The 25111-nt window shown below is 35.5% G+C and overlaps 3 protein-coding genes and 1 long non-coding RNA gene across 5 annotated transcripts; all 4 read left to right on the plus strand.

The window, feature by feature from the left end:
• Positions 1823–2173, plus strand: LOC109129659. Its single transcript, XR_002035941.1, has 3 exons — positions 1823–1868; positions 1958–1992; positions 2103–2173. It is a non-coding gene; the product is annotated as an uncharacterized LOC109129659 (long non-coding RNA).
• Positions 11806–13504, plus strand: LOC104750366 (microsomal glutathione S-transferase 3-like). The gene is made up of 5 exons (XM_019237942.1): positions 11806–11969; positions 12580–12655; positions 12744–12831; positions 12957–13041; positions 13203–13504. The coding sequence occupies exons 1-5, from the start codon at positions 11857–11859 to the stop codon at positions 13276–13278; spliced, it is 438 nt and encodes a 145-aa protein (XP_019093487.1). The 5' UTR covers positions 11806–11856; the 3' UTR covers positions 13279–13504.
• On the plus strand, positions 20414–23678 carry LOC104750367 (probable polyamine oxidase 4). Of its 2 annotated transcripts, XM_019237568.1 has the most exons (10): positions 20414–20785; positions 20968–21083; positions 21161–21249; positions 21404–21517; positions 21815–21902; positions 21983–22068; positions 22155–22257; positions 22445–22542; positions 22635–23067; positions 23158–23678. In XM_019237568.1, the coding sequence occupies exons 1-9, from the start codon at positions 20746–20748 to the stop codon at positions 22651–22653; spliced, it is 753 nt and encodes a 250-aa protein (XP_019093113.1). In that variant the 5' UTR covers positions 20414–20745; the 3' UTR covers positions 22654–23067; positions 23158–23678. The 2 variants fall into 2 exon arrangements, with proteins under 2 accessions (XP_019093113.1, XP_019093114.1); XM_019237569.1 differs by lacking the exons at positions 22635–23067; positions 23158–23678 and having other exon boundaries at positions 22155–22311; positions 22445–22525.
• On the plus strand, positions 22882–23481 carry LOC109129483 (probable polyamine oxidase 4). The gene is made up of 2 exons (XM_019237748.1): positions 22882–23067; positions 23158–23481. Exons 1-2 carry the CDS (start codon positions 22882–22884, stop codon positions 23479–23481), a joined length of 510 nt encoding a protein of 169 aa, XP_019093293.1.

The raw sequence follows: 25111 nt of genomic DNA on the forward strand, positions 1-25111 counted from the left end.
AATAAAAGCAAAAAAATTTTGTTGCGACGATCAAATTTTCTTTCTTTCATCTCTCTCTCTCTTTCTCTCTCGATCGAAGTCAAGTATTGACAAAGGAAGGAGAAGGAATCAAACGCTATGGAATAAGAGGAGATTGGAGTCGGAGGAGATCTGAAGCGGAGGAGATTTCTCTTCTTCTTCTTCTCTCAAATCCGCGGTAGAAGAAGCATGGCTATGAAGCAGAACGAAAGCGAATTCGGAGTATAAGAACTTGGGTGATCACGCCGAGTCAGTATAGGTTAGTTTATTGAGAGGATTTGATTAACCAATGTTTACTTTGTTATTCGGCTTTGAATTGAGCTTTATCATTGATCTTGTTACCTCTTCTTAGTTTAGTTTGAGCCGATGTAGTGCCTATGTTGTTCGATTTTGTTTCCTCTAGTTGATAGAATTCGTTTGGATAGACAAATTTGTGCAGATGACGATTGGAAGATGATTGATAAGCCTAATTCTGTAAGATGCTTGATTAGCCTAATTAGTTAATGTTTTGTTGAGACTGTTCTTGCTAGTGAGGGTTGCATTCAAGATAAGTGTACTACAAGAAAAACGAGTATTGATAGCACTTTAGTATAGCGTTTTATGTGTTTATTCTATGGTTGGTTTACGTCTATTTTTTATAGCGTTTCTAAAATGATAAACTCTATGAATAATAAAATTTGGTTGTCCGCCCAAATTTAATGAAAATTTTCTCCAAACTTAAGTTGTCCGCCCAAAAAAAAGTAAAAATATGTTTAAAAAAAAAATTGACCTAAACACTTAAACGACGCACACAAATACACAATCTTATCTCCTTCTTTCAACATACAATCTCTTTAAGAGAAAAAACCCAACACAGAGTCTCTTTATCTTCCCATTAATTCTTGTTCTCGTCCCTAGCACAACAATCCCGCTTCAGATCTCGGATTCACACACTCCAGTCATATCATCATCTGAATCTCCTCTGAGTCCTTCTTCTCCAATTCCTCAGATCCGAATCCAGAAACATCGCTTCTCCGATTCTTCCTCCATCCCGTCGTCTTTGTCCGTGTTGCCTCCATGAATTCATTATCTTTTCTTAGATCTGTTGCCGTTTCCACATCTTAGGCAGTGAGTTTGTCCTTAATTCTTCTTGGTGTTTGAGATTTTGATTTAGGGTTCACCAATAATCTGGAATTTGGGAGTAACGCGAAAGGAGAGTCTCCAAATTACGAGAGTGGGCGGATCTTTCAAGACCACACAACCACAGCACTCGCCACAGGTTCGTCGGATCTCCTCTCAACCACGCTAGCGATTCAAAGTTATCAAATCAAAATCATGGTTTCTAGATCTGTTTGGGGAGTGTTTCTATCTATAATTAATCTTGTTCATCTCAGTTTTGATTCTTAAGGGTTGGTTGATCAGTGATTGAACTGTGTTCTCTTATTTTTTGTAGGTTTCGATAGGTTTTAATTTCAAGTCATGTGTTTGTTTAATGGTTTTGTGAAATCTGTGATTTATCTTAGTTTTGTTGATTCCGTGTTTGGTTACTTATGCTTGAAATCGTGGAGAGTGAACAGCTTTTAAGAGTGGTTCTAGATTTGATTTATTCATATATTATGAAAGGGTGTTGTGCTATGTGCGGCAGTCGACAGAGAAACTCTCCTCCCTTTTAATTTATTGTATATCTATGTACAGTGGATGTGTGTTTCTCTTTAAAACCTTTGAACTGCTATTTTGTTTCATCTTTTGAGAATTCTTGATTTCTTATGTGCAAGATTGTTTTTTCTTTGGTGGGTTTCTTAGATGAAATGTCAGGTATTGTGGTTGAGACTTGTAAAGCTGGTTATGTCGGAGTAACTACAAACTCCATGGTACGTGTTAGTAGTATATATTTGCCTTAGTCTCTTGTATCTTCAGACTTTTTAATTTTTAATGTGTTCATAAATTACTGGGGCAGTAGGTGGCTTAAAGGACTCAAGGCTCAACTCACCCGAGGTACTCAAAACATGCTCTTTAAAAGCATATCACTTTGCTATATTATTTTCTATAAATTTAGATTATTAATGCTTCTTTGTTCTTCATGTGTTTGTGTTATTTTGTTGCAGGTTGAAGCTGATTACGTAATGACATCAAAGAAGTTTCAAGAGTGTGGAAAATTTACAAGTTTAAATACAAGAGTTGTTTGAATTTATTTTAATTATGTATTTTTACTTTGTAATATAGATATTTTGTATCCCTGTTTCATATAAATATAATAAAAATTAACTTTTATAAACTTATGGCATGTTTCTCTTTTAATTTTTAAATTATCCAAAACCAAATTTTAAACTTATGGCATGTTTCTCTTTTAATTTTCAATAAAATTTACTATAACAATTATTAGCAAAGTACAATTGCTATTATTGAATATACGATTGCATAGAAAAATGCTATATTTGATGAAACACAATAGCATGTTGTAAAGCGCTATCTAATGTGTCAGACCTATTATCGCAGGCGATGATAGAGCGTTTACTAAAACGCTATGATATTGTTCGATAGCGTTTTTCCGATGCTAACAATACACAATTTTTTTGTAGTGGTGTAATCGAATTGCTATCAAGATAGAGATGACACGTTGTGTTGGAATGTTGTACAAGTGAGAGTCTAAATGGTGTGAAACGCTAACCTCTTATTTTGTGTGCAGGTCATCCATATCATACAGAAGGGTTGACATGCTTAGACATTAACTCGAACTCAAGTCTTGCTATCAGTGGCTCAAAAGACGGTTCAGTTCACATTGTCAATATAGTCACCGGAAAGGTTTGTACTTTAGTTTGATGCTCTTACCAATTTCACATGATATATTTCATTTCAATTATCAAGTGTTACTACTTATTTCAGACATGTTCTTTCTGGAAAGTTTTCTATTTACATTGCCTTGGATCTACCATTTTCTTGGATGAAATGGGTGCTTCTAAAATCTATTTGACATATCAACTAACTTGTGAGTAATCTTACCAAACAGGTTGTAAGCTCTTTGACTTCTCACATGGATTCAGTTGAATGTGCGAAATTTTCACCAAGCTCTGCAACTATCCCTTTGGCTGCAATTGGTGGAATGGACAAGAAGCTTGTAATCTGGGATCTGCAGCATTCCACTCTTAGGTTCATCTACGAACACCCGGCGGCGGTGACGGTGGTGGTAGCCAACATCACGACGGCTCTGAATCTGATAGGAAGAAGAAACGTTATCATCGTCATACCGCTCAACAGATTCAACGCCTTGAATCGTACTACAATCATCTTTCTTTTTGTGTTTCTTGGAGCAACTTCTTTGTTCTGTTTTGTAATCGTTGAATTATCGAACTTGTAGGAGTTTCAAGGAGTGTCCTTATCCTCATGAGAAGCAGAGGAATCAACTTAGCAGAGAATTGGGTTTGGCTCCTAGACAAATCAAGTTCTGGTTTCAGAACAGAAGAACTCAACTTAAAGTTTTGTCTCTCTCACTCTCTTGAGTTTTGAAATGTAGTTCTGAATATGAAAGAAAGGATTTTGACTTTGATTGTGGTATTGTTTTGATTGTGGTATTGTTCTAAATATGAAATGTAGTTCTGAATATTAAAAGAAAACAAAAAAAAAATCAAATTAAGAGAATCAAAATTAAAACCCACAATTGGAGGGGAAAATTTTACTTAAAATTCCCAAAATTCTTATTCAACTAAGAGTACATAATATATTAATTAACAATTTTAAGAGGCCCAAAAATATAACCCTCCATTGGGGTTGCCCTTAGAACCCATTGAAAGTGATCCATACATGCTTTGATCCTCACTCTACCCCAAACTTCTTGAGTTACCAAAACAAATAGTAAGTCTTAAGATCGTAATCGTAGATTAACGTACTAAGCTTAAAACTTCGTTACTCATGTTAAGTTCAATGAAAATAATATGAGATATATCAAGCACGAGAAACACTGTTGATATTATTGCTAGCTTATCGAACCTTATTCTCTTCTTCTTCCACTGTATCACAAAGATCAGTTCGTCTAGTTTTCGGCCGACAACGTGATTGCAAGCAATCCATTCTTATACTGAAGAGACCAAACGACCATAATCCATTCTTTCAATCAGCATCCACCGTATTATAGGACTGAAGGCACCAGCAATTAAGAACCAATGCTTTGTCTTGCCATAGATATTGCAGAATTCCTCGCACACCTAGGGAGTAGCTCAATCGTATATCATCTCCGTGTTAAAACAAGAGCAAGCGCTAAGATATGCCACAAGCTTCAGTACTCACTATATGAGATTGACTGGCAAAATGCATAACTTCAGTTCATTGAAGACTACAGTTAAGTATATGTTGAAGTTGAAAGTCTAGATAAAGCCAATTGCATTCCTTAGTAAAAGTTTACTAAAATATGAAGATTTTGAAAGAGGGATAATGGTTCCACAGATTAATAAAGCATTTTAGACCAACAAAAATAAGCAAAACATAAGGAAAAAAAAGTTATAAGCTACCACTTCTAAAGAGTGTTTTCCAGATTTCATCTTATATAAATTCTGGTTTAAACTTTCTTTTTTTTTTTAAATTGAGTAAACAGTCAGAGAAATTTTGTTAACATAATCTAAAACAGGTTATCAAAAAACTTGGCTGCCTCATTAGATAGGTTGCTATGTCGAAATTAAGTGGCTTGGCAAAGATAATGATAAAGATTTGTCTAAAAACGCTGGAGAGAGCAATGATAAAGATAATGATAAAGATTGGTTTGGCGAGTGAGACCAATATAATGTGGCTTGCATAAGATTTGTCCACCTAAAGCTTTTGATATGTCTCATTGCCATTAATTGTCACGAGTACTCTTTTTTTAGTTATCTAATAGCTCAGCATTTATACACTAATATGAATAAGAGAAAACGGAAAAAACGGATCACTCTACCAGGTTCTTCTTAGAAAAGTATCCATATCATGATATCACGATATGGGACTTCCATTGATTAGGACTGAATGAAGACATTACTCAAATACATGTAAGAATAAATTCCACCCAAATTTATTCCAAACCCAAATCTAAACTGTTAATAAAAAATCAATAATTATTTTTTTTTCCAACCACAACCACCACTTGTCGCAGAGGACGTAATTGACCCGGAAGTCTTATTTTTTGTACACTAAACCATTTGGGCTCTTTCACAATAAGAATTCCCTGGAAGTTTCAATCTTTTTGACTAGGATTAATAAGAGTCACGTATACGAATGAATGCTAGACATCACCCTTTACAATATATATAGTGGTTTTACATGAGTAATTAAGTTACATATAATTACAAGGAGATCCTATATTAAACCCTCTCTTACACGTCCCCTCAAGATGGAGGAGCTGGAGCTACTCCAATCTTGCTCATGAAGTCTAGGAAGTGCGGATGAGGCAGCGGTTTGGTGAGCACATCAGTAAGCTGATCGTGTGTGGAGACATGTGATACCCGGAGAGCACCATTCTGGACATACTCACGCACAAAATGAAACTCGATCGCAACATGTTTCATGCGGGAGTGAAACACCGGGTTAGCTGAGAGATAGGTGGCGCCTACATTGTCATAGTATATAACAGGAGGCGCGGACAGAGTGATGTCGAGTTCCGTGAGAAGAGTACACACCCAGCTCAGTTCAGACGCGGTGTTAGCCACTGCGCGATACTCAGCTTTGGTGGAGGAGCGAGCAACGCTGCGTTGTTTCTTGGAAGACCAGGAGATAGGATTTCCGCCAAGGTAGAGGATATAAGCATTCGTCGAGATACAGTTGTCTAAGTGACGAGACCAGTCCGCATCAGAGTAGGCATGTAAGATGGTCGGAGAATCAGCACGGAGAAATATGCCATGAGCCGGTGTGCCTGCGAGATAGCGCAGTATGCGTTTCGCCGCCTGCCAATGCAGGTCTGTCGGGCGGTGCATGAATTGCGAGAGGCGGTTTACGGCATAGGTGATGTCCGGTCTCGTGAAGGAGAGATACTGCAAGCAACCAATCACCGCCCGATACTCACTTGGCTTCTCCAGAGGTGTAAGTGACAAGACCAGTCCGCATCAGAGTAGGCATGTAAGATGGTCGGAGAATCAGCACGGAGAAATATGCCATGAGACAGTGTGCCTGCGAGATAGAGGAGTATGCGTTTTGCCGCCTGCCAATGCAGGTCTGTCGGGCGGTGCATGAATTGCGAGAGGCGGTTTACGGCATAGGCAATGTCCGGTCTCGTGAAGAAGAGATACTGCAAGCTACCAATCACCGCCCGATACTCACTTGGCTTCTCCAGAGGTGTACCGGACATTAAAGTTAGAGTAGGAGTAGGGACCATTGGAATGGAAACCGGTCGTTAGTTCAACTTGTTAGTTTTGGTGAGAAGATCAACAATATACTTTTTCTGCATGAGATGAAGACCCTTAGATGTGTGTGTGGCCTCTAACCCGAGGAAATAACTCATCTCACCAAGATCTTTGAGCGAGAACCTTGCCGCGAGATGAGCAATAAACTGAGTGAGAAGTGTATTATTGTTGCCCGTGATCAACATATCATCGACATAAACCAACACATAGATAGTATCACCTTGCCGTTGTTGCGTAAACAATGAAGTATCCGCTACCGAGTTCGTAAACCCAAGTTGAAGGAGATACGAACGAAGTTCCTGATACCACGCACGCGGAGCTTGTTTGAGACCGTATAAGGCTTTGTGGAGACGGCAAACGTAATGCGGACGGCCATGGTCAATGAAGCCAGGAGGTTGCGCAACATACAAAAAGGCATTGTTGACATCAATCTGTCGAAGACTCCAGCCACGAGAGACAGCAACATGAAGAACCGCACGTACTGTTGTGGACTTGATCACCGGGCTGAACGTCTCGGTGTAGTCATGGCCATATTGTTGTTTAAACCCCTTCGCAACAAGTCACGCTTTATACCTGTCAAGCTCACCAGTAGGTTTATATTTGAGGGTAAAGAGCCACTTACAACCAATAACATTCTGCGACGGATGTGGAGGGACCAGCTCCGAAGTACCATTTCGCGTCTGGGCATTGATTTCATCAAACATTGCTTGTCTCCAATTCGGATCCCACAACGCTTCAGCCACGGTTTTAGGAATAATAGGACGTAAGGGTGTGGTGGTGGAGGTGAGTGAGTATTTGGTGTTAGGTTTAGTTATATTATTTTTGGCTCTGGTTTGCATTGGATGGTTATTTGGTGGTGGTGGAGGAATAGGGACAGGGTTTGGTGATGGAGGCGGTGACGGTGTAGGTGTAGGTATCGGATCTGCTGGTGATGGAGAGGGAGTTGGCGACGGTGTTGGGTTTGGTGATGGTGAGCAATTCGGGATGATTGGACTTGATTGTGGTGAGGGGCCTGGTGGTGTATGTGAGGAGGAAGATGGGCCAGGGCTCGTGGTGACGTCCATGGAGGAAGTGGTCGAAGTCGTTGGAGACAAGGGTGTGGAGGAAACTCGCATTGGTGAGAGAGGAGGAGATGCCAGTTGGAGCAGAGGCGAAGTTGGTAGGGTGGGGTGAGGTGTCGAGCTTGGGGGTGGCGACGACGGAAGAGATGACACGAGTGGCGATGGCACAAGAGGAACAACGGTGGGAGTAGTGTCCGGAACAGGTTCGGGAGGAGAGGAGAATATCCGTACAGGAGCAGGAGTTGCGAAGGGATACTGATCTTCCTCAAAACGAACATGTCGGGAGGTGTATATACGACCAGATTGCCTATCCAAGCAAAGATATGCACTTTGGCTGAGTGAATACCCTAAGAACACACACGGGACATAACGTGCAGCAAGTTTATGAGTTGTGTATGGACGTATCCATGGGTAACACAAACAACCAAAGACACGGAGCTTGTCATAATTCGGATGCTGGCCAAACAACGTCACATATAGAGACGCATTGGACAAAACTGGTGTCACCATGCGATTGATAAGATAGACCACAGCCGCGAATGCATAAGTCCAGTAGTTAGCAGGGTGAGACCAGTCTCAACGATATGGCGGTGTTTCCGTTCGGAGATACCGTTGTGTTCCGGAGTGTGAGACGGCGTGGTGAGGTGAGTAATACCACGTGTAGTGAGAAACGATCGGAGCGCAATGAACTTTCCACCGTTGTCAGAATATAGGGTGCCAATTTTGCATTTAAATTTGTTTTTCACCAACTCCGTGAACGCAACAAACACCTCACGGACCTGAGACTTAAGTTTGAGAGGATATAGCCAGGTGTATCGAGAATAGTGGTCAACGATAACTAAGTAATACTTATAGTTATCAACGGAAAGAATAGGAGAGGTCCAAACATCTGTGTATAAATACTCAAGAGGATGATGGGAGGTGATTGTGTTTGAATAAAATGGAAGTTTGTGACTTCTATTAATGGAACAGCCAGAACAAGACAAATGTTTGTGTAAAGATTGGGAAACAGATAATGAAAATTTCTGAATAAGTGTTTGTAAAATAGAAAAAGAAGGATGGCCAAGTCTCAAGTGCCAAGAGGAGATGTCTGTTTTTGGAGAAGGTGAAGCAAATAGAGACGTCGCAAACGGCAATGTGACCGACCACTCATACATCTCATTCCTAGTCTTGCCTTGCAGCAACCGGACCCCCGTGCTGAGATCCCTCACCTGAAATGAGGCAGGACAAAAAGTAACGGTCACACCATTATTATTACACAACCGATAAACAGAGATCAGGTTTTTGCGAAAATCAGGAACACATAACACATCTTTCAAAAGAAGAGAACGAGATGGAGTGGGGTGTTAAGCAGAACCAGTGTTCGTGATCTTCAAACCTGTACCATCGGCGATGGTGACCTCTTCACCACCCGTATAGGGTTGGTGCAATGCGAGGTTGTTCAAATCGGACGTAAGATGGTGTGTCGCACCACTGTCCATAATCCAGTTACCCGCATTGTAAGGTTGTGTTGTTGCCATATGAGCACGAGGTTGCCAAGGTGGATAAGACGAGACCAAAGAGTTGGTCGGACCAGGAGGCAGAGATTGAAGTTGGAGCTGTGAGCAGTGACGCGCACTGTGGTCGTGAACACCAGATTTGACATTTGCCTTGGTATGGACGCGGAGGGTATTGGGAGCGATGAGATGAGACTGTTGGTTCTAGTTCTGACCACCGTTGTTGTTGCGGGTGTTGGAACGACCATGATTGCGAGAGTTGTTGTTGTTTCCGCGATAGGAAGCAACGTTCGCTGTCGCCGGCAAGAGAGGAGTCGCAGCCTTGGTGGCTAATTTAGACTCAAAGTTCAGCAGCTTCTCATACACCTTGGTCAAGGACAGAACACGATCACGACCTTCGATCTGGTCGACCACGGTCTTGTAATCATCAGGGAGTCCCTCAAGAATGAACTCAATTTGAGACTCATGCTCAACCGGTTTCCCGAGGTGAGCTAGTTGATCAAATAGAGTTGTAAAACCTTGATAATAGTCATCGAGGTGAGCTTTGTCCTATGTTTTAGTTGCACCCGAAGTTGTTGGACATGGCCATGACTCGGATTAGCATAAGTAGTCGACAAGGTGGTCCAGATGTCGGCCGCCGTGACTGCCTTGGAGAGCAGAGGCTGTACCGAGAGGGAGATTGCACCAAGCAGAGCGCCGTAGATCAACCGATCTTGACGCTTCCAAAGGTTGTAGTCGGGATTAGGAGTAGTAACACCATTAGTGGTACTCGTCGAGGGGGGAACAGATCCGGAGCCATCAACATAAGCAGACAGAAAGTTTGTCGGAGTGAGTTTTGTCACATTCGACATATTGACGTTCAACAAAACAGGGGAAGAGGAGACAACAATGGTCTCAGAAGCGGTGGCCGGTGAGCTTGTGTCAGACATGATCAGAAGCGGAGAGGAAGAAGAGAAGAAGAAGAGAGGCGGTCAGAAAAAAAATTTAGGGTTTAGGTATCGAATTGCTCTAATACCATATACGAATGAATGCTTAATCTTATTAGACATCACCCTTTAGAATATATATAGTTGGTTTACATGAGTAATTAAGTTACATATAATTACAAGGAGGTCCTATATTAAACCTTCTCTTACATCAGGACTATTCAACTAAAAGGAAAGGAAATAAAAATTTTATTTTTAGATGAAGTTGATATTTTCGTGACAGAGATGTTGTTTGTGAGATAGTAATCAGTGTTCACAAATCCAATAAACTCTTTTGGTGTAACTGTGCTTTTTCTATACTTAAAGTATAACTAAATCAAACATATAAATTAAGTAAATACATTGTGATATATATATATACGACTTAAAAATATAATTTTGGAGTTAAGTCTTATGTAACGTCGCGAAAATATATCGATCTTGTGATCCCAACCTAAAATATATCACGCCATATATATGAAGGTGATTAGTATGGATTTTAGAGATTGTTACTCAAAAATAATAATAAACAGCCAAAATTATGCAATTAGATTTTTATTACTTTTTAAAGTTTCTTAAACCACTTCTTTTTTGTTTTCTAAACCTTGTAACTTTTTTTTTTAATAAACCCCCAAAAAACTTCCCTCACCTAATACCTTTTAAACTAAACATTTAAATATTTAATAATAATATTAATTGTATATTTGGAAAGCACGGAATGCACGGGTGTTTGAAAATATAGACGAATGACCGGAGGAAGTTGTTCATATAGCAGAGGGCGAGGCATTGACATGGCATCAGGCCCAGATGGTGGACGAAGTTGAGGTCATTACGACGGCTTCGAATGTTCCTAACCCTCGGCTGAGGGGGGGGTTGGCACCTGCTCTTCTAGATAGGTTTATAGGTTACCGCTGTTTTGTTGATGGATCTTGGAAAGAGACATATACTTTTGCTGGCGCAGGATGGGTTTGTAAATCTGTCCAGGATGCGGAGCCAATAAGGGATGCCTCCAGTTTCCGGCGTAGTCTTACTCCTTTGCATGTAGAAGTAGAAGCTCTCATTTAGGTTATGCGATGCATGATTGGGCATGACTTTCGGGACATGCATTTCCTCACAGACTGCTCAGACTTGGTGAAGATGGTGACTTCTCCATTAGACTGGCCGACTTTCGCTGCGTATCTCGAGGAAATCAAGTTTGACAGGGAGGAATTTTCTACTTTTTCTCTATCTCTTATTTGTAGAAATGCAAATGTAATTGAGAATTCGTTGGCACGCCAACTGCGTACATCTCCACATATTATTATGTATGTAAACAATTTTCCCACAAATTGACTCATTTGAGCTAATTCTTTTGTAATCAAAAAAAATTAATTGTATATATATTGAATTTGTACGATTGTTAATTTTTTACACAAACAAAATGGAAAATTTGCATAATCATTTATCAAAAAAAGAAATATATTTATCCATTTTTCTTTATATTTTAGATAAAATCGTAAATTCTATAGTTTTATGTTTTGTGGTATAGTATACAGTATTTTTTTTTACCTCTAGTATACAGTATTTTAATTGATAAACTACTTACAAAATCATATTACAAAAAAAAGGACTAATCTGCTATTACATATTTCTGTTTCTAATATGAGTTGTCAGATATATAATTATACAATTCTAATTTAAGTTAATACTTTATAAAAAAACGTCTCAGAGAGAGTTTAATAATTTACACTTATTACTATATTTTTACTTTAATATCAGTAAGTTTAATACTTAAATACTTTATAATATCCTTAAAACAAAATCAAATAAATTTACCCACTTTTTCCACGTTTTTTCTTTGGTCAACAACGGTTGCCGACTGACTCAAATAATATCATTTTATATTTGTTAAAACCGACTATTTAAGCCCAGTATTAGTAATCAACTAATCACTAATCACTAATCAGAAGCTCAACCTCAAAACAAAAAAAAACCATCCATGGCGATTACAGATTTTTTACCAAAAGAGTACGGGTATGTCGTCATCATCCTAGTCTTCTACTGTTTCCTCAACCTCTGGATGGGTGCTCAAGTCGGCAAAGCTCGTAAAAGGTTTCCACCTATAAACACTCTTTAGATCGTTGCGCTCTCATCGACACCGATCTATATCGTTCTCGATTTCTTTCGAATTTTCCAGAAATTTTAATTGAAATCTATAGATTGATTGTGACCTAAAAACTTACAGTTTTTGAACTCATTTCATTGATTTTTGATGTTCTTAGTTGTACAATTGGATTTTGTAGTTTGATTCATTGTTTTGGTATTCTTGATCTGTTTCGATTCTAAGTTAATAAGCTTGTTGATAGGATTCTGAATCTGTTTCGATTCTAAGTTAATAAGCTTGTTGATAGGATTCTGAATCCGTTTCGATTTGAAGTTGAGAAGCATGTTGATTGAACTTAACTAGATTCTGAACCTGTTTCCAAATTGAAGTTGAGAAGCATGTTGATTGAGCTTAGCTGGATTCTGAATCTGTTGTTTACTTGTAAACTGGATTTTGTATTCTGATCCCTTGTTTTGTTCGATTTCGTTTGAGAAGCAATTTGTAGTTTAACATGATTATGATCCTTTGTGTTTGTTCATCTTACAGTTTTGAGACTCTTTTTTTTTTTTTCTATTGATTGGTCACTAATTCACCTATGAATCAATGATCCTGATGCAGGTACAATGTGCAGTATCCAACTCTCTATGCTATAGAGTCAGAAAACAAAGATGCTAAGCTCTTTAACTGTGTTCAGGTTTGTTAAACCACCCCTTTTTTTGTGTGATCCTGTATTCTTTTTCTAACGGCTTGTTTTGAGATGTGATGAATTTATTGGTTTGCAGAGAGGACACCAAAACTCTTTGGAGATGATGCCAATGTATTTCATACTGATGATTCTTGGTGGTATGAAGCACCCTAGTATCTGTGCTATNGTGTTTTGAGATGTGATGAATTTATTGGTTTGCAGAGAGGACACCAAAACTCTTTGGAGATGATGCCAATGTATTTCATACTGATGATACTTGGTGGGATGAAGCACCCTAGTATCTGTGCTGTATTGGGTTTGGTCTACAACGTTAGCCGATTCTTCTACTTCAAAGGTTACGCTACTGGTGATCCCATGAAGCGTCTCACTATTGGGTTTGTTCTTTTATTCTTTATACATATTTAGTTATCATTATTGATTTAGTTTAAGTCAGAGGATGATAAGAGACTAATAGTTTATACTTCGACATGTTTGTCAACGTCGTCATCTCTGAGTGAGTTTACGATTGATAATCTTTGTAATCTACATGTTCCAGGAAATACGGTTTCTTGGGTTTGCTAGGTCTCATGATCTGTACCATCTCGTTTGGTGTCACTCTGATCCGTTCTTGAGCCACACCTTTTGTAAGGTTGATGATAGATTCTCTGAGTTAGTCTACATTGGAACCGGTCTTTGTAAGTTGTCCACAAAATTTGTGTGATAAAGAATAATCTTTGGAGTTTTGTTACTTCGTTTCTTTTACATTAACTTGTCAAAGTTGTAATAATAAAAGTCAATGTAGAACAATTTAATATTCACATCCCTACGGAAATATATGTTGATCAAGAGTTTGGATCATGTTGATATGGCTATTACAAAACTTAGTCCAGGGACTTCAGTTCATTTCGGTTCGCTTACTTTGGTTCTTTGGTTAGTTTTGATTTTGAAAATGCTGCCGAAATTAATCGACATAAAATTTGGTTCGGTTTGGTTCTTGGTTAAACTCTGTTTTGAAATTCAATACTGAAAGTAACTGGATAAAGGATTTTGGTTATTGACGTAAATTGATATAAATTTTGGCAAAACCGGTCTAATTGATGTATAATCCAGTTATTCAAAAAATAAATAAATATATCCTTCGATTAATCGAGAACCGAACCAACGTAAAGTTACCATTTTTCATATCGGTTAAGAAAGAATAACCGAACAGTCAAAATCTTGGTTCGGTTATTATCCTAGCTCTAACGGAACCCATACGGCAGGATTCGAACCTACGCGGGCAAAGCCCACATGATTTCTAGTCATGCCCGATAACCACTCCGGCACGTCCACTGTTTTGTTTAACAGTTCAAATATTGATAATATCAGTATCAATAAACAACACGTTTGGTTAACACGAATACGTGGAAATGAGTCAAAATGACAAAAATGAGAAATATTTGCTGTATTGTTTTTTGGGATTGGTTCTTCCTTTACGCAAAACTTGACCAGAAGCAGACAAAGTGAGACACATACATGACTACGTGTAATGATTTGTTCCTTTATTATCAAATTTTGTATTTCTCTTTTGATAATGACGATCAAATAGTAATACTATTAAGGTAATCGACTCATACTATTTCTTGTGAACCCTACAAAAAAAATCAAATATCACTATCGTATGGATTTTATTTGCCTTGGCTAAAAGATAAACTTTCCTTACTTGTTGTTGCCTTTTAATTTAAAGGGTTTATTTTTGCCGACAAGCAAACAAGGATTGGATCGTGTAGATTTGGTTCATTTGGTAGAAAATATATAATTTGCTAATAAAAAGACTCAAAGCCACTTGTGAATAGCCACACTTATGTCCACTCTGTTATCTCTTTTCACCACACAACACATATATGACAGATTCTCTTATAGACAACTTTATGATCCCCCACCATCACCTAATGATAGATACATTTTTAACAACATTGTGAAGATTGTATAGGTTCTATTCAAAATCAACTGGGATATGAACATATGATTGAAGTAGCTTTTGCTGATCATACTAGATTGGATTTTCTTTTAATTTGGTTTATTAACCGCAGGGGTCAAATATAATTACTAGTTATGATCGATGATGTTTAAAACATGAACAGAAATCATACCTTGATGATTTATGATTAAGTCGTATAAATTAGTTTTTTGGCTGATAAATAAGATTTAAACATTTTATCAACCAATTTTATTTGGCTAGCTCATTGATATTAGACAAACTGTACTGAGACTGTAAATCAAATGGAAATAGTTTTAGAAGGCATACGCTACAAATGATTAACCGAGACAAAGGACATAGTGATTTGAAAGGGAAAGGGGAGATCGATTTAAAACAAGGTTCAGCACAAAGGACACCTGAGAAGCTATTCGAGAGGCAAAATCAAAAGTAATGTGGAATAAACACATGTGGTTCTCACACGCTACGTACGCCTAAATACTACTTGTAGTCTGGCTTGCAAAAAAATATATCACTTAACAATGAGAGATAGAATGTCAAGTTGGAATCTTGTTGTAGATCCCTCTTGTGTTTTCTGTCATAAACCCCTTCAATATCGCAGTCATTTGTTCTTCACTTGTCAATACTCGGGAGAGGTTTGGTTGGGCTAGCTAAAAAGCTTTCTTTAGGAAATTCTCAACAACTTGGTATTTCTTGATGGAGAAACGGTGCATCCTCTTTCACCAAAAATTTTGAATTAAAGAAAGAGATATATCACCGAAGTTCCAAACTCTGCTTTCCACTTTCTCTCTAATCATCAATCATCTTTTCAATATTGTTGTAATTTACTAATTATTCTATGTTATTTGTTTTGCATATATTGGATTGTGTTACTGTTAAAATCCAATAATTATTAAAGAATAACATAGAACAAGTAGTAAATTACAACAATGATGAAAAGATGATTGATGAACGACTGTAGAAAAGAGAGTCAAGAACTTTGATGATCTCTTTTCTTAACTCAAAAGTCGCTCCATAATGTGACGGTTTTTCTATTGATTCTCAACATATATCCAACAAAAGCCAAACGAACTCTAGCAATGTGGTGCACTCTCATAAAAAAACAAGGAAGAAGAGAGAAGATGGATTTGTTATCGAATTGATCGAGAGGAAATCCATGACTTTATAGCCCAAGAGCTCAACGTTAGCAGATGGATAACTCATCTTAAATGACAAAGTTATGAGATTTTGATTCTCACAACAAAGTCAAAAACGTTTTTGACCTTACTTGTCATTGATTTTATGTTGTTACAAAACTCAATATTTAATTGAGACATTTTTTATTTAATTAACAAGTTTATTTAATCAAAATTAGTTTAGAAAAAATAAAAATCTATATTAACATTTTATGTTTTAGCCTTATAGTTTTTTTTTTATTTTTTTTTTATTTTTTTATTTTTTAATTTGTTTTTATTTTACCCTTATACTTATAGTTAAAGTTAACTATACTTGAAAAAAAATATTTTCAAATTTTATCTAAGTTCCATAAATCTCTCTACCTAATTCAAACATATATATATGATTTTTCTTTCACTTTTAGTTGATCATATATTTAAATTATTTTGAATCTTATTACATAAAACATTAACTTACTAGAATTTTTTTTTTCAGCATATGATGTGATTCAAACTTTTCTTAACGGATATATATTACTCAATCGATGAATAAAAAATGACTTACTTCAGTACTTTATTTTAAAGAATTTAAACTTTTAAAAAGTTAAAATAACATTAATTTGTACTACATGAGTAAACTTCATTTTTTTTTGTTAACACTATCAATGTTAGACTAATAGACATCTAATAATATTATGCAAAAAATCAAATGGTTCTGCAGTATGCCGCATTTTAAATCAGAAAATTATCAAAATACAATTTTACAATCTTAAACACTAAACAAAGCAAATAAAATTAACAAACAAATACAATTTAAAATTTTAAGTTTTTGTCACAAATAACTTGTCTTACGGTATATCCCAGATTAAAATCTAATAATCATATAATCTGTTTCGCAAATCTCAAAACTCAAATTCAGCGCATGTGTGTTTGAGTTCCTCTTCTAACTTTCAAAGTAGACATGTTCTCAAGCTCCTCACAAATAAATCTTTAGAAAAAAGATTACCTCCTCTTGACGAGATACACATTTCAACTCACAGTTTATTCACCATGGTAAAAAAGAAACAATAGAAGATATGGAAAAGTTCCAATTTCAAATGATTTATTCAACAAATAAAGAAAACATATAACAAACAATTCACAAAATTTGTCAAATCCCATTAGATTATTGTCATAAATTCTCTTTACACCTTGCTTAATGTCTATTACACCTGTCAAGCATTGTTGTTGTAGTTTTTTCTTCACAAGTGGTTAGATTATTTTTAGCATACGTTTCTATAATATTACATTTGAGTGCATGCATGGCGGCCAAAGTTTTAGGACCTTACCACTTCATTCTTTCAAAATCAATATCGCAATTATTATTAGTGGCCACCACCGACTGCATTATGAACCCCACATGTCCACATATGTTTCTTCTAATTAATAGTGTATACGGTTGGGAACTACTCCACATTCATATATGACTGTGAGATCTTAAATAACCTAATTACAATTACTAAAACAGCTTCTATGCAATCATATATATATAAAAAAGTAAGGTTTCACTCTCGTTATTAGTCTACTTGGCAATGCAATTTTAACAAATAAAAAATATTTATATTAAAATATAAATTTAAAAAAAAATAATTTCACATTTAACTCATATAATATAAAACTGAAATCATATAAATTCCCCCTATGCATTAATTTTATTTCTCTACTAAGTTGTATTAATCAATTGTATTAAAACAAAACAATAAATTAGAATTGTAACTCTCATTTTTCTAAATGTAATTTTTCATCATTTATCTTCCTATAAATACTCATTATCTTATTCTCTTAGTCTATCACTCTTTCATTCTCTCATCTTCTTCCACTACTCTCAAATCTCTTTTTTTTTGTTTTGTATTTTTTTTTATTATTGTTGTTGTATGGGTTATAAAAAATTAAATCAAATATCATTATAAAAACTTAGTTTTAGAGTTTGGATGATATGTATATCTTATATATATATATTTTAATCTTTTAAAAGGTTTATCTCCATTTTCTATTTTATATTAACATCTTATAAGTCATTATTTTCATACTTCATTACAATATTCACCACACAATAAGATCATGAAGTTGAAATGATCCATATCTAATTATCTAATATGTCTCTGGTTATCTCACATAATCATGTATCATTTTTAACAATTTATAAAGATCAATATAATATTTAAAGATCAATATAATTATCCATTTATAAAGTCTATTTTGTTTTGTAATGTCTATCAACTCTATTTATAAAGACTGTGTTGTTTTGTGATCCAATTGATAAATCTGCAAATATCAATATAATATATATATATTTTTTATGATTTGAGGTTTTTGAAAACAAAAAGAACATAATTAAACAATAGGTTTTTGTGTGTTTAATCAAAATAAAATATGATCCAAAAAAGAAATCATATTCAACTGGAACTTAAATATAAAAATAAAATATAATTTTAAATATACCATTTAACTAAATTCTCTAAAGATGAAACCATTAGTATGAAATCTAGCACTATAAATTAAATTGATGAGTGAAAAACAAAAAAAAAACCAAAAAAATATAATTTATCCTTGGAGTTTTAAAAATCATTGAGATTGAAGAATTCATATAATTTTATAAGAAAACTAATTTAGTTTGTCACTTCAAAAGTAATATTTTTTTATTTTGAAATATTATGTGTAAGTGTTGAGTTTATATCAACAAACAACCAAATCATGTGAATTTTGATTCGGCCACTTGNTATTTGCATTATAATTGCTTTAAACAATATTTAAGACCCAATAAACATAATACATTTAACTCACACATTAAAATAAAATTATAACTGAAAATAAAATAAGTTATGCATTAATCATATTCTACCACTCAATTTTATTCAAACACAATAAATTACTATTGTAACTCCATAATTCTTAATGTAACTTCCATCATTCTCTTAATCTCTCATTCTCTCATATTGGCATTCTTTTACTATCTCATTTTCACATTCTCTCATTCTCTTCTACAATACCTCAAATCATTTTTTGTTTTTGTTTTTAAATTTTTTATTTCTTATTTTTGTTGTATGGATTGTAAAAAATAAATGAAATATCATTGTAAATTTTTAATGCTAAATTTTAATTTTAGAGACTAAATGATATATATTTTACATTGTTCTTATTTTAAAAGATTTATCTCCATTATCTAATTTGGATTATTATCTTATAAGTAATCATTCTCTCCTCCTCTCCCACCAATATCAAATGTTGTTATATCTCATATGTGTTGTAAGAGTTTGATTCTATATTTTAATTTAGAAAGGACTAAATGATATATATTTTACATTGTTCTTATTTTTTAAAGATTCATCTCTATTATCTAATTTGGATTACCATATTATAGTAATCATTCTCTTCTCCTCTCCCACCAATATCAAATGTTGTTATATCTCATATGTGTTGTAACTTGTAAGAGTTTGATTCTATATTTTAATTTAGAAAGTATTATATATATTTAACATTGTTTTCAATTTTTATTTTATTTATATAAAAATAAAATATTTCTTTTATATTTCTTGCCTTTCTAATCTATTCATATTTATTTTTTAAATTTGCATAGTTAAATTTAAATTCACATATGTTGGTTTTAACAAAACAATCAACTTTATTTGAGAATTAGATGTTCCTATTCATTTTTAAACAATCAATGTGTAACATATAAGCATTTTGTCTTGCAATCACAAGTTCCATTTCCATTGCTTAACTCCATGGTTAAACTATAATATATGTTGTCCTATTTGTAGGAATAACAACATACTTATTTAATTTATTTAAAAGAGCAGATGATTAAACGAAATAAACATTTCTCCAAATTTTATAATTCAATCAGTGAGTGTACTTATTACTTTGAAAAACTTTTACATTGAAGTTCATAAAATCATATAAGAAAACTAAAATACTATATCACTTCAAATTTGGAAGGAAACACTTGGTATTCCTTTTTAAAAAAGTCAAGACACATATAAAAATTTATTAATATGCAAATTAAATTTTCTAATGAAAAAAAAAAAAAGGTTAGCTTGTACGTAAGTGGTTAACTATTTATACTTAGCTTTCTCGTAAGTGGTTAACCATTTATACTCAGCTTTCTCGATTAAATTACACAAATACAACAACAACAACAACCCACATATGATCTCAAATTTCATTTTGAGAAATTAACAAATTAAATTCGCCATCATCCATTAAAAGCAATAAACTCACATATTGTATAGAGTTAGATCAACCACCCATATAAATATCTCTATTTCGCATAAGAGACAAAACCATAAACATCAACATCAAATTAGTAAAACATCATGACTCATGAGTTAGCTGTTTACTATATTAATCACACACAATTGTAATTAAAAAAAAATAGCCCATGAGCTAAAGTATCTAAAATGGAAAGAACATGTTGACCAGATAACAAAAACAAAATAATAGAGACAAAGGGGTAAACACGTCATTAAACTTCCTGACGAAAAAATCTGGAACATAGAGGGCTAAAAACGTCATTTGTAAGATCTACTCGTACTATAAAAACCTATTTGCTTTGTGTTATTTTTCTTCGGTAACAGAAACAAACCCTTCTTCTTCTTCTTTTTTTGTTTTCTCTCTCATGTTTCTCGTCTTCTTCTAAAAAACTTGCGAAACCAAAAAAAAAAAAAAAATGCTCCGATCACGGAATTGTAAGATTTCCGCCGTGAACGACGCCGTTATTTCTAATCGTCTTTCAATCTCTAATCTCAAAGTTTTATTCGTTTTTGAATCCTCGCCATTGAATAACAATAATAATCGTTTCTCCGATAAGCTTGTCTATTAAGATTCTCCTCCGATATCTGCAGATTCTTTTTTGTTTTTCCCCCAATTATTTTCTCCTAAATCTTCATCCCTAATTCGATTCTGTTTCGTTCCTCACAAATCTTTCAATGGATAAGAAAATTTCGTTCCCAGCTGATCTTCCTGAAGGTAAAACTTGCAATTGTTGTTTTGTTCTTCTTCAAGATTTTGAGATTATAAGGAATTTTTTTTGTATGAGTTTTGGAATCTGGTTTTGAATTTTGTATGAGATTTTGAAATTTGCAATGAATTGTTGGGAGTGTGAGAATTGTGAATTCTAATATACATGTGTGTTTTGGATCTTGAACCAGGCGCAATCTCTGCGCTAATGCAGAAGCAGAACAATGTGCAGCCTTCTGTCATTGTGATTGGTAGTGGTATATCTGGCCTAGCTGCTGCTAGGAATCTCTCTGAAGCATCTTTTAAGGTAAATGATACTATTAATCATGTTAACTTTTTTTTAGGTTGTATATTCTCTTAATTGTGATTAATGTTTTTGTGTAGGTGATTGTTCTTGAATCACGCGATAGGATTGGTGGTCGTATCCATACGGATTATTCTTTCGGCTGTCCAGTTGATATGGGAGCTTCTTGGTGAGTTGTAGTCTTCGACTTCATTGCTGGTTTTGGTTTATTCCTTCTTTCATATGTTTATTTGGAGATTCAGATCTCTAGTTTGCAAATATTGTTGGTCTGGAATGACTCTATAAATTATGAGCATTCTAACCCATTCTGAAACGTGGTTTAGGTTACATGGAGTCTCTGATGAGAACCCCTTGGCTCCCATTATACGCCGTCTAGGGCTGACTTTATACCGAACTAGTGGGGATGACTCTATCTTGTATGATCATGACCTAGAAAGGTAACTCTTTCCTACCTTCACAACTCTGGTTTTTATATGATAGTTCATGGTGTAGATGGCTCTTGTCTGTGCTAAGATTTACACCAATAGGGTGTTGCTAGATCTTATTGTTTTACTTGGCTCGTTCTTAGAGCTTGAAAGACACTACATAGTAGATGGAGTTCAATCTGACTTCTGACCTAAAGCATATATCAAATCTATCTATATTACCAAGTACTGAATGTACTTGATAAAGAGTCGTGGACTGATTTTAAAGCATGTCTAACATATAAAGAGAATTTGGCTTTCTTTTTTCAGTTATGGACTTTTCGACGCCCATGGGAATAAAATTCCGCCGCAGTTGGTCACTGAAGTTGGAGATGCATTCAAGAGAATTCTCGAAGAGGTAAATTTTGCATTTACCGTATTACTTTTTCTAATTACTAGAGATTGACAAGTTGACTCAAGCTTACTTGTTGATTTCAGACGGAGAAAATAAGGGATGAAACTACAAATGACATGTCAGTTCTTCAAGGAATATCCATCGTCTTGGAAAGAAATCCAGAACTAAGGTACCAATTGCAGTCACACGTGTACAGTTTTACTTCTTAAGTTTATATATCTGTTAAATCCTCTGTTATTTTCTTGTATTATCTAGGCTACAAGGTATGGCGTACGAAGTTTTGCAGTGGTACTTATGTAGGATGGAGGCATGGTTTGCTGTCGATGCGAATCTTATATCACTAAAATGTTGGGATCAGGCAAGCGAAACATTCTGTGCTATATTTGATCTGAATAGGGCTGTCCATATTTAGGTCAAAATCTTTCCGAAAGAATACTCCTTGGTTTAATGATGTTTTGCTACGAAAGTGTTTTAGTCTACTTATACGCAGAAACAAAAGCTTTAGCGGAAAGCAGGAAAGCTCAAAGTAGTTATTTGTTGTGCAGGATGAATGTCTTTCAGGTGGTCACGGGCTAATGGTTCAGGGTTATGAACCAGTGATCAGAACTATTGCAAAGGACCTTGACATTCGCTTGAGCCATAGGTAATTCAAATCAACCTTTGGTGAGGTGATACATTAAATTTTAGCTATCAAACTTTAAATGTAATCACATGTTTAAATTTTACTTCACACAGGGTTACTCAGGTATGTTGAACGTCCAATAACAAGGTGACAGTTGCAGTTGAAGGAGGAACCAATTTTGTTGCTGATGCTGTTATCATTACGGTTCCCATCGGTGTCCTCAAGGCAAATCTAATTCAGTTCGAGCCAGAGCTCCCACAATGGAAAACCTCTGCGATATCGGGTCTTGGTGTAGGCAATGAGAACAAGATTGCCCTGAGATTTGACAGACCGTTTTGGCCCAATGTAGAGTTCCTGGGGATGGTGGCACCGACTTCTTACGCCTGTGGCTATTTTCTGAATCTGCATAAGGCAACAGGCCATCCGGTGCTTGTTTATATGGCTGCAGGGAATCTAGCCAAAGACCTGGAAAAACTATCCGATGAGGCTACAGCAAATTTTGTGATGCTGCAACTTAAGAAAATGTTTCCTGACGCACCTGACCCGGTAAGCATTCATCCGTATATCTTATTGCACACTTGTGAATCATATGCTCAGATTACTTAAATTGGGTGTTTTGGTTTGGAACAAATTCAGGCTCAATATCTAGTGACACGATGGGGAACGGATCCAAACACATTGGGGTGTTATGCTTATGACGTAGTTGGGATGCCAGAAGATCTATACCAGAGGCTAGGAGAGCCAGTAGATAATATATTCTTTGGAGGAGAAGCAGTGAACGTGGAACATCAAGGATCAGCTCATGGAGCCTTCTTAGCAGGAGTCTCGGCCTCTCAGAATTGTCAAAGGTATATCTTTGAACGACTCGGGGCTTGGGAGAAACTCAAACTTGTTTCTCTTATGAGAAATAGTGATATCCTTGAAACCGCAACTGTCCCTCTCCAAATCTCAAGGATGTGATCAAAAATTCAATTTCATCTGCTTAACAGACAAGCAGGGGTTCTAATTTATTTTTCTCTGTCTGAAAACAAATGAAGAGACATTCCCAATTCTGAATGTGGAGTCTTGTTTTTCTTCCTTCTTCTTTGATATATCGCTCGATGGGTTGTAAACTGTTTATAATTCAAATGACCTAAACATCTTTGCTTTAAAATTAATCTGGTCCTTTTTTTTCTCTGTTAGATAGTTCAAAACTCTTTTGTCAACTGATTAGAAGTACCATAAAAACTAGATAAGTGAAAGGTTTAGCCATAAATAAACAACTACGAAGCTATACAGCAGTTCACATAGCACATTTAGGTGCTGTGAATAACAAAGGCGGAGATGATGGTGATGCTTGAGCCAGAAGGAACTGACTGGCCGTACAGCAGTATATTGACCGAACGAGCTATTTTGGTTTAGTCTTTCCAATTTCTTCAAGAATCTTGCAGACAGTTAAAGAAACTGGAATCTTCTCAGTGAAAATACTAAAGGTAACACCTAAATCCACTGGCCCATATATAAACTCAACAGACAAAGGAGATCTGAAAACCGTGGTTAAATGAATAAGGAAACTATAACCTATGAAGCACGGGGCACGGGCACCATTCTGTAGGCAGAAACGTTTTGAGGATGGAGACAATTAGAAACGTTCCCAAGACGTTTCAAACAAGCAGGAAGATACGAAATAGTTTATGATATGGGGACGTTTGCGAGACGTTTCAACATTTTTATATAAACGTATTACAAACGTGTAAAAGAAACAGAAAAAAACAAATAAAGAAGGGGTAAAAATCGTGAATGATATATATATATATTATCCCTCATCTCTAGTCTCCGCCTCCTCACCTCCACCTATGGCTCTACCTTTCTTCCTCGAGCAACCACTTCAACTCTACATGATTCTCATTCCGTGCAGCATCGCAAGTCATTCACCACTCTATAGCAAGGTATGTTTAGCTCTCTCATTTTCTTAATTGTCGTTTATTTTTCTCTTATTTTCTTCTGTATACGAAACCATGCTTCACAAAACAAAATAATGATATTGGTAGTGATCTATTAATTCGTCAAATTAAAGTGGAAAGTTTTGTTAAGAGTTAATTAATAAAAATGCCATGAACAGTAAAATCTTTAGTCAAATTGTCATTTTTTTCCTTTTTTTTCTCACAATGCCACAACCTCTATTTAAAAAGACATAAATATCCCTCGATTAACATTATGCTGTTGATAGACAAGATACATATGATGAACAAAATAAGGATGATGAACAAAATAAGGATGATGGACAAGATGTGGATGATGGACAAGATGCCGCAAGATGCGGATGATAGACAATATGCGGATGATAATCAAGATGCGAATGATGAATAAGATGTGGATGATGGATAAGATGCTAATGATGGACAACATGCAGATGATGAACAAGATGATATGGAGAAGGTTGTCGGCGAGAAACTCAATCTTCCACATCATCTTTTGGTCCACCCTCATCCACATCATCCTCTTTTGGTCCATCATCCTCTTTTAAATCATCATCCTCGACATCTTCTTTTGGTCCACCATCCTCTTTTGGTTCATCATCTTCGACATCTTCTTTTGGTCGACCATCTTC

This window comes from Camelina sativa, chromosome 16 (assembly GCF_000633955.1).
Source record: "Camelina sativa cultivar DH55 chromosome 16, Cs, whole genome shotgun sequence".
Taxonomy (NCBI): Eukaryota; Viridiplantae; Streptophyta; class Magnoliopsida; order Brassicales; family Brassicaceae; genus Camelina; species Camelina sativa.

Bases quoted from the DNA above. Each gene is read 5' to 3' on its own strand.
- LOC104750366 (XM_019237942.1), top strand. From the start codon at position 11,857: ATGGCGATTACAGATTTTTTACCAAAAGAGTACGGGTATGTCGTCATC. The intron at 11,970-12,579 runs GTTTCCACCTAT...ATCCTGATGCAG, and splicing joins GTCGGCAAAGCTCGTAAAAG to GTACAATGTGCAGTATCCAA. The intron at 12,656-12,743 runs GTTTGTTAAACC...ATTGGTTTGCAG, and splicing joins AGCTCTTTAACTGTGTTCAG to AGAGGACACCAAAACTCTTT.
- LOC104750367 (XM_019237568.1), top strand. From the start codon at position 20,746: ATGGATAAGAAAATTTCGTTCCCAGCTGATCTTCCTGAAG. The intron at 21,250-21,403 runs GTGAGTTGTAGT...AACGTGGTTTAG, and splicing joins GTTGATATGGGAGCTTCTTG to GTTACATGGAGTCTCTGATG. The intron at 21,518-21,814 runs GTAACTCTTTCC...TTCTTTTTTCAG, and splicing joins TATGATCATGACCTAGAAAG to TTATGGACTTTTCGACGCCC.
- LOC109129483 (XM_019237748.1), top strand. From the start codon at position 22,882: ATGGTGGCACCGACTTCTTACGCCTGTGGCTATTTTCTGAATCTGCAT. The intron at 23,068-23,157 runs GTAAGCATTCAT...GAACAAATTCAG, and splicing joins TTCCTGACGCACCTGACCCG to GCTCAATATCTAGTGACACG.